The sequence below is a fragment of the Salvelinus alpinus genome, chromosome 39 (genome assembly GCF_045679555.1).
Source record: "Salvelinus alpinus chromosome 39, SLU_Salpinus.1, whole genome shotgun sequence".
In the NCBI taxonomy this organism is placed as follows: Eukaryota; Metazoa; Chordata; class Actinopteri; order Salmoniformes; family Salmonidae; genus Salvelinus; species Salvelinus alpinus.
Genome location: NC_092124.1, coordinates 7,491,231 through 7,501,263, shown reverse-complemented (window position 1 = coordinate 7,501,263; position 10,033 = coordinate 7,491,231). Strand labels below are relative to the sequence as shown.

General features: G+C 43.3%; 1 protein-coding gene across 1 annotated transcript; it reads right to left on the bottom strand.

Annotated features, from left to right (window-relative positions):
• Window positions 1-4,608: 4,608 nt before the first annotated feature.
• On the bottom strand, window positions 4,609-8,167 carry LOC139566730 (uncharacterized). Its single transcript, XM_071388006.1, has 3 exons — window positions 7,646-8,167; window positions 7,138-7,268; window positions 4,609-6,204 (listed from the first exon to the last, which is right to left on the bottom strand). Exons 1-3 carry the CDS (start codon window positions 7,929-7,931, stop codon window positions 5,014-5,016), a joined length of 1,608 nt encoding a protein of 535 aa, XP_071244107.1. The 5' UTR covers window positions 7,932-8,167; the 3' UTR covers window positions 4,609-5,013.
• Window positions 8,168-10,033: the final 1,866 nt, after the last annotated feature.

Sequence of the window (10,033 nt, the reverse complement as noted above, 5' to 3'; positions counted from 1 at the left end):
TTAACCCTACACAATTAAACCCTTCTCCCTAAGGAAACGAAATATAGAATTCAATACAATATCACCTTAAGGTTTTCTTAACAGTTCAATAAAACGTGGCTCCTCAATACCATTATTCCTTAAGAAACTGTCCTTCCATATCGCTGGCACTGAAATAGAATGTGTTCCACTGTCTCCATCTCCCTCTGCCTGTGATTTAACTTCCCAGTTGGATGTTTCCCTACTAATTTCAAAGTGCTGTTGAGCCTGATGAGTCTCAGCCTTGTGATTACGTCTTAGTCCCTTCTCTCTGGACCTGAGCACCTCCCTGCCCCCACCTTTTCCTGGATCTTATACAGGTGTCTTTCCCTTCCTCAACTCATACCATTTTTTTTACCACTGTTCTTATTAATCCATTGGTCTCTGCTTTACTTAAGAGAAAGGATCTTATTGGTTGGTGTCATAGAACAAAGGAAGTGGTTAAATGAAAAAGGTATGCACAATGTTTAAAAAAAATATGGTACTGCTTATTACATTACACATAAAATCTCGTATGATCAGTATCTTTCAAGCTCAGAGAAGACTTGTTTCGAAAGGAGACTGTGTTAACAAGAATAGAGTAGAAAATGAACGAGGTTACCGGTTTCTACCCCTGCCGTAGGTGTGCGGCATATAGGGACTCCTGTATAAAAGTGAGCGAATTCAGTAGCTCTGCCACTGGTAAACAATACACTAGGAAAAGTTCCTCACATGCAGCTCTTCTAACGTCATATACCTTATCTCTTGTCCATGCAATAAGCAATACATGGGCCAAACCAGTAAACAGAACACGTATTATGGAACACAGGAGTGGTGTAAGGAGAAATGACCATAAATCCCCAATAGACATTTACATTTAAGTCATTTAGCAGACGCTCTTATCCAGAGCGACTTACAAATTGGTGCATTCACCTTATGACATCCAGTGGAACAGCCACTTTACAATAGTGCATCTAAATCTTTTAAGGGGGGGGGGGGGGGGGGGGTGAGAAGGATTACTTTATCCTATCCTAGGTATTCCTTAAAGAGGTGGGGTTTCAGGTGTCTCCGGAAGGTGGTGATTGACTCCGCTGTCCTGGCGTCGTGAGGGAGTTTGTTCCACCATTGGGGGGCCAGAGCAGCGAACAGTTTTGACTGGGCTGAGCGGGAACTGTACTTCCTCAGTGGTAGGGAGGCGAGCAGGCCAGAGGTGGATGAACGCAGTGCCCTTGTTTGGGTGTAGGGCCTGATCAGAGCCTGGAGGTACTGGGGTGCCGTTCCCCTCACAGCTCCGTAGGCAAGCACCATGGTCTTGTAGCGGATGCGAGCTTCAACTGGAAGCCAGTGGAGAGAGCGGAGGAGCGGGGTGACGTGAGAGAACTTGGGAAGGTTGAACACCAGACGGGCTGCGGCGTTCTGGATGAGTTGTAGGGGTTTAATGGCACAGGCAGGGAGCCCAGCCAACAGCGAGTTGCAGTAATCCAGACGGGAGATGACAAGTGCCTGGATTAGGACCTGCGCCGCTTCCTGTGTGAGGCAGGGTCGTACTCTGCGGATGTTGTAGAGCATGAACCTACAGGAACGGGCCACCGCCCAATAGCGGGCCACCGCCACCGCCCAATAGCACGTACATTCTCAAAGGTCGGTCACCCAGTCTCCTCCATGTCCTCCTGTACAGAAGATAAATCGTTCACATAGGGGTGGTAATCTTGAACTGAGTGTTCTCCAGACAGAATACAGGTGGATGTTCTAAAAACTACACCTATCAGGCATGAATGAAGAATCGTTATTGAAGTGTTTTCTGTAAGTTTTACTGGAGCTTGATACCCCCATCTAGTGTTTTCTTTCAAGCTCCCTACTCTATATTCCGTTTTTCTACAACCCTGTGTTATTTACTCTGAGGAAATGTTCACATGGTATTTCTAAAAGCAATAATTTATCATGTTTCTCTGTCTGCTGATGTACACAATGTAGTAGTTCATGCATTCTATTGTATAAGGTACTGATTTAATGTATTTTCTTTCTTGATCATGTGACACATGCAATTATCCTTGAAATCGAAGTCAGAGGTGTGTGTGCCGATCATTTAAGCCGTGAGTCAAACTCATTCAACGGAGGGCCGAGTGATTGCGGGTTTTCGCTCCTCCCTTGTACTTGATTGATTAAGGTCACTAATTAGTAAAGAACTCCCCACACCTAATTGAAAGGATAAAACAAAAACCAGCATACACTAGGCCAGAGGTACTCAGCTCTTATGAGGTCTGGAGCCTGCAGGTTTTCTGTTCTACCTGATAATTAATTGCACATGTAACAGTTTAACTTTATGGCGTCCCCTCGCCCCGACCCGGGCGCGAACCAGGGACCCTCTGCACACATCAACAACAGTCACCCACGAAGCATTGTTACCCATCGCTCCACAAAGGCCGCGGCCCTTGCAGAGCAAGGGTAACCACTACTTCAAGGTCTCAAAGCAAGTGACGTAACCGATTGAAACGCTATTAGCGCGCACCACCGCTAACTAGCTAGCCATTTCACATCCGTTACACACACACCTGATGTCCCAGGTCTAAATCAGTCTCTGATTAGAGGTGATCAATTAAAAAGTGCAGAGGAACTGTCTTCGAGGTCCAGAGTTGAATTTGGGGGCACTAGGCCCTCCATGGAATGAGTTTGACGTCTCTGATTGACACTGATGATGGCTTGATGCGGAAGCGTTTTGTTTTCATCTTTTCACCATGATATTCTACATTTTTTTTGCATTTATTCCTCTTTTTCGACAGTGTCCGAGTCTACATCTCTTGCAATAATTACCCTCCTAAACCGAAGTTAAAATGACATACACTCCTCAGTTTGTAGAGACCAGTCAGTCTGGACTATCAAGTACAGGGTTACATTCGTTCATGTTAAATATTTCACCCCAGTCATCACAAGACCTGAAGCCTTCATGCCATTTACTGCAAACAGCTTGAGGTCAAGGACTGTTTGTAAAGATCCCATAACACAGATGATAGATAAGCTTGTGTGCTCTGGGATTTTGCATAACAGAAACAGTTGAGGGACTTGACTTGAGCATGTTTTGGTCATTATTGCATTGATGAACACAGTGATATAGTGACGTACATCAGTTTAAATACATCCAACTTTGTGTGTAACCAGGATTCCATCCAACCTTTTTATGTGAGAAAAGTACATTGGATAATAAATGTCAAAACAGGCCTGATGGAAACAGCAAATCTGGCGGTAAACTCTCCAAATGTCGACATAACAAAATAGGCTAGACAAGGAGGGACCTTTTTGTGTCGTTAAAATGTATTCTGCGACAAATGGCGGTGGAACCCCAAATATTGATATAATAACCATCATATCGAAGTGAACTTGGAGAACACGAAAAACACTATGTTGTCTGGTATTCTCACTACGGCTCGAGAAAGCATGCAGTTTATCGGCTAGAGATGAAATAAGTTATGATGAACTTCACAGTACGGTGAAAGTGAAGTGGTTAGAGCGTTGGGCCAGTAACCGAAAGGTTGCGGGATCGAATCCCCGAGCTGACAAGGTAAAAATATGTCGCTCTGCCACTGAACAAGGCAGTTAACCCACTGTTGTAAATAAGAATTTCTTAACTGACTTGCCTAAAAGTTCAATTTTTAAAAATGCACGGTGAGCTTGATACTACTTTCAATTAAATATCAAAGGTCTTATTCTAGTGAAATGATGATTGACAATTGGCTGCCGTTTGAAAAATAAAAAGAATCTCACATCAATAATAATCCTACCTGCACTGTATCTGCCAGCAGTTGGCTGGAGCTCATGTGCCAAGACCACAGTGTGGACATTCGCAATAACCCAGCATTTTGTTGTGATAAAACCATCAGTAGAGTTGAACAATAGAAAATAGATAGAATAGAAACCCATTTAATTTAAGACAAAATTAAGGCCTGGGCCCGTATCCACAAAGCGGCTCAGAGTAAAAGTGCTGATCGAGGACCAGGTCCCCACCTGTCAAATAAATAAACACATAGTGTTATTATTATGATCTAAAAGGCAAAACTGATCCTAGAACAGCACTCCTATTCTGAGAGACTTTGTGGATACGGGCCCTGACCTAATACCATTCAGACAGTAGTTCACAGTGGGCTCACCTCAGTGAGACTGTGTGTGTTCCTGTGCTGCTCAGCTGGTTCCTCTGTGGGTTCAGGAGGTGTAGTCTGTTTGTCATCCATGACCATGGTTCCCCTCAGGGTTCCCCAGACCCTCCTCATTCACCAGCAGCACCTCTGGACCCTCCTCCTGGAAGAGACATGTGATACAGACATACACTCCCTCAGGTAGGTAGGCACAGATAATAAACACACTTTCAACACGGAGTGTTTACCCATCCCCACTACATGAGTCCAATACTGTAGTTATAGAATGACTTCATTGTTGTTAAACCCATTATGGTGGACATAAATATGATTTATCATCAGATAAACCTGACTTAACTATTTTGAGTGTACAGTAGGTGTTTGTTAGTGTGTGGGTATGTGTAGGTATATTTAGTAAGTTGGTTATAAAGAGTGAGATCAGATGTGATGTATTCTAAAGAGACTCTCAATGAAAGACTTGGAATGAAAAGTCCCATTTTGTGTTTATTAAACAAATAAGTTTTAAACACACCATATGAAAACCACACATACACATGTCTCAACTACAAATCTGCATGAAGTTGATGAATATAATTTTAATTTTCTCATTAAAAGTGTTTTTGGAAAATGTGTGAACATCATATAGCCTACACAGTACAACAACAATATGTTACAGACTTTTGTAGGCTTATTTATGCCTTATATGTCATACACTGACTGGATGCAATATTCTACCCAGTAATATTCAACACTGAAATCTGTTACTCTCTTTATTCCAAATGTATCTGTGGATCTTTTCTGCTGACAACACTGACAATTCATCCTAGTCTTTAATGCAGGGTTGGATCTAAACGTCAGAAGCTATCGAGTGGAATGGTTACTTTCTATGTTATAGAGTTGAATGGTGTTTTTGCTGGTGCATCCTGAGGTAGGTCCTCTCTGAGAACCTCTTCCCGCAGTGTGTACAGGCGAACGGCTTCTCTCCCGTGTGGACCTTCAAGTGCATCTTCAGCTGGTCCTGACGGGAGAACCTCTTCTCACACTGGGGGCAGCTGTAGGGTTTCTCCCCTGTGTGGACCCTCTCGTGCCTCTTCAGGTCACCAGCCTGGGTGAAGCGCATGTGACACTGGGTACATTTGAAGGGTTTTACCCCTGTGTGGAACCGCTGGTGCCTCTTCAGGTTGCCAGCATGGGCAAAGCGCATATGACACTGGGTACAGCTGAAGGGTTTCACTCCTGTGTGGACCCTCTGGTGGATCTCCACCTTCTGTGGGCAGCTGAAGCCTTTGTTACAGAACATGCAAAAGAACTGCTTCTCTTTACCGCCTGTTGTTGCTCCCTCTCCCCACGCCTTGGCCGTTTGGTTGTTTGAGTTCAATACCTGATCGAAAAGGATGCAGCCTTGTGAATCTGAAGGCCCCATCGACATGGACACTGGGTGTAAAGGGGAGTGGGTCGAGACATTTAGATTTGTCTCTAAGCTTTCCCTGTAGTCTAAGAAGTCACTGGAGCTGCCCTGCGAGTGTCCTTCTCCGAAGTGAGTCTCGTCTGCATTCCATGTCACAGGAACGTCGCCCTCCACTTTCACAGTCATCTCATCTTCGACCAGACCCTCCCCTTTCTTATCTAGGCACCGTTCAGAGTATACACTACTACTGTACTGGTTCCAGTTCCCTCTCATTGGATTAGTCTGTGTATCTAAGCCCACAGGCATGTCACCAGGTATCATCTCTGTTGTGTATGAACAGGACGGATCATTGCCAGTCTGTAACGTGTCACCTGAGTCCTGATGGGACAGAACCGTCCTCGGGTTACCGTAATGGAAATATTCTGAGTGGGGAGCAGGACAGTCCAGCCCCGTTAAAGTCTTGGTGTCTGTCTCTGACTTGAGGACGGCGTTTGGCGTTCCACTGACCTCCGTGATGCTGCGTCGGGTCATGGGTAGCACTGTGGCAGTGGTGGGGTCCTCCGTGGCTATAGGGGGAGCTCCAGTCTGGATGTTACTGCTGTGCCATGGTTCCTCCTCTCCTTCAGTCTTCTCCTGCTTGACCCCAGGACCTGCAGCCTCTACATCTGCAGACTGACACAAGAAGAGTGGAGGTTATTAACGATACATGAGTAGATTTGGATAACAATGTCGTAGGGAAGTCAATTTTTTTTACCAAGTTTGTATACGTTTTGTCTTTTTGGGGGGGTACAATATTAATTTCAATTTACACAGTTCATACAACATGTATCCGTAGGCTGTCAAAGAAAAACATACAGAGAAATGATCATATTGATCACACAGAATTGTGTAATAATAAAATTGGTGTAAAGAAGAGAGAAACATAAAGAGGTGGTCCTACACCACCAACTCCCCATCCCATTTAGACATATTCACGGGTCCAAAAAGGTCAACATGCACTGTCAACTGTGGGACCTTATATAGACAGGTGTGTGTCTTTCCAGATCATGTCCAATCAATTGAATATACCACAGGTGGACTCCAATCAAGTTGTAGAAACATCTTAAGGATGATCAATGGAAACAGGATGCACCTGATCTAAATTTTGAGTGTCATTGCAAAGGGTCTGAATACTTATGTAAATAAGGTATTTATGTTAAAAATATATATATATATAAAGTGGTAGATCAGCTTTAATGTTGCAGATAGATTGTGGCTTCCATTAATGTAATTGTCTGCATCATTTCCAATTTTGGGGTAAATATATATATATTATTAATTTTATTTTTTAAATATGTTTTCCTTTATTTTTTTGCGGCAGCACTGCCTGACAGCAGTAATAATCTCTTATTGATTGAGAGATTCAAGGAGCTATCATCGTCAAGTAACATAGTAGATGCAACGCATTCAATATTTACATTCATGCACTTCGAAATAAACTTTGTCCTAGAAGCATTTAACTACAGGGCACTCCCACATCATATGAAGGATGAGGTGAGCCTTTCTGAAATAAACAGGCCACATTTGAAGTAACTGTAATGTTTTATGTAACACTATTACACTAACCTCTATCACGATAACGTGCTGGGTTGAGGTTCCACTCCCCTCATCAACAGTGATTGGTTGGTCTTCTCTCCATGTATTGTGTCCCGCTGGCTTCACAAAGCTCCTGTGGCCTCCAGTGAGATGTCCTTCACCTGAGAGAGTGATTGGGGGGAAAGAGGTGGTTAGGTACTATATCAACACTATATTGTACACCATTGACACGGTCTAGAATTGGCAAGGGTGTAAGGTAACACTTCTCATCACTTCATACAATTTATTGATTGACTGAATTATGTTCTATGCATCAAATTGTTTTCATTGAGCTAATAATAGGAAATGCAGTAAATTAAGAATCTGGTTAAAATAGGATATGTCTTTGTGCAAGATAGTATGCAATAATTGCCCTGATTACTAAGCTATCGAAAAACTGTCCAAGGCTTAATTCTGGGTAATACATCTGAACACATGTGCAGAACGGTTGACAGGCACTGAGCTATGCCGCGCAGCCTCGGCCTTCTGCAAAATGTACCTCTTGTCATTCCTCTGTATCTGTCAAGAATCTTGACACTACCGGGACTGGCGAGGACGCGCTCTCGCAATGTCCTCTCTGCGCGCTCCCGTGACACCTTCAGTTCCAGTAGCTGTAGTTTCCTCCGCAATGCCCTGTTTTCTTTTTGGCTTTGAGTTATTTCTATACGAAACACTGCATAGTCGTCGTCTACGACTTTACAGATCTCTGCTACAGCTGCATTCGCTAGCACCTCCATGATGGAGGCTATTTGAGTGTGAAAAACCATACTGTTCACGTTAGCCATTTTTAGCTAGTTAGCAGCCAGCTAGCCAGCTATTAACCAAGTCCTGTCTCCAACGTGATTTAAACACTACCTTAGGTAAGTATGTGATGCTGTGCAAGTAAATTAGTCATATTTTAAGTTCCAGGGTGTTAATAAACGTCTAAATAACAACAATAAAAACGCTAACGGGAAATCGTTCTTGGTCACGGTTCACTTCCGTTTACACTGAAGAGAAAGGATCTCATTTGTTGGCGTCATACAAAGGGTTTGGTTAAATGGAAAAGTAATGCGCGTTGTTTGAAACACGGTAATGCTTATTACATTATATTACACATAACATGTCCTATGATCATTCTCTCAAGCTGAGAGCAGACTTGTTTAGAAAGAACAGTAGCCGTGTCCGAATACCCGTAGTAGTATGCGAACAAAAATACGTTTTATAAGTATGTGAAATTTCGAAAATATGCCGCCTTCATATTCTAGTCGGAACTAGAAACTCCGAAATTTCCGATCTGTAGATTCGTTGAACGCCTATAAATACAACCAGTTAGCAAGTCGGAAATCCCGAGATTTCTAGTTCCGACTAAAAAGTGAACGCAGCATTGGTACACTGAAAGTTACAACTAATATGCGTGATTGTGTTGACTCCCGCCATTCGTTCATTTTGGTACAGGCTCATTTTATCTGCTCTTGTCAAACACGTGAGTCAAAAATATGAGTTTATTATACTAGATCAAACGCTGAAATTAGTATGCAGTTTAAGTATGTAATACTAGTATGGGTATTCGTACAAGGCCGCTGTGTTAGTATTAATAGAGTAGAGAAGAATAGAATGACTGACTTCATTCCATTTACACTGAACAAAAAATATAAACGCAACATGTAAAGTGTTGGTCCCATGTTTCATGAGCTGAAATAAAAGATCCCAGAAATGTTTCATATGCACAAATAAAAGATCCACTCACATCCATGTTAGTGAGCATGTTGCCTTTTCCAAGATAATCCATCCACCTGACAGGTGTGGCATATCAAGAAGCGATTAAACAGCATGATCAACCATGTGCTGGGGACAATAAAAGACCAATCTAAAATGTGCAGTTTGGTCACACAACACAATGCCACAGATGTCTCGAGTTTTGAAGGAGCATACAATTGGCATGCTGCCTGCAGGAAGGTCCACCAGAGCTGTTGCCAGAGAATTTAATGTTAATTTCTCTACCATAAGGTTCCTCCAACTGAGTTTTAGAGAATTTGGCAGTATGTCCAACCGGCCTCACAACCGCAGACCATGTGTAACCACGCCAGCCCATGTGTAACCACGTCATCCCAGGACCTCCACATCTGGCTTCTTCACCTGTGGGATCGTCTGAGACCAGCAACCCGGACAGCTGATGAAACTGAGGAGTATTTATATCGGTAATAACGCCCTTTTGTGGGGAAAAAATCATTCTGATTGGGTGGGCCTATGCCCTCCCAGGCCCACCCATGGCTGTGCCCCTGTCCAGTCATGTGAAATCCATAGATTAGGGCCTAATTCATTTATTTAAATTGACTGACTGACTTATATGAACTGTAACTCAGTAAAATCTATGAAATTGTTGCTTGTTGCGCTTATATTTTTGTTCAGTATAGTTGAGGTAATATGTACATGTAGGTAGGGGTAAAAGTGACTAGGCAATCAGGATAGATAATAAACGGAGTAGCAGCAATGTGTGTGAGCATATAGAGTGTTTGTGTAAGTATGTGTGTGGGTAGCATCCAGCGAGTGTGCATAGTCAGTGTAAGAGTTGGTGCAATAAAGGGTCAATGCAATAGTCTGGGTAGCCATTTGATTAGCTATTTAGCAGTCTTATGATTTGGGGGTAGAAGTTGTTCGGGTGCCTTTTGCTCATAGAATTGACGCCCCAGTACCGCTGGTTGTGCGATAGCAGAGTGAACAGTCTGTGGCTGGGGTCTTTGACAATTTTCCGGCGCTTCCTCTGACACCGCCTGGTATAGAGGTCCTGGATGGCAGGGAGGTCGGCACCAGTGATGTACTGGGCCATCTACACCACCCTCTGTAGTGCCTTGCGATCGAGGGCGGTACAGTTGCCATACCAAGCGTTGATTCAGCCAGTCAAAAT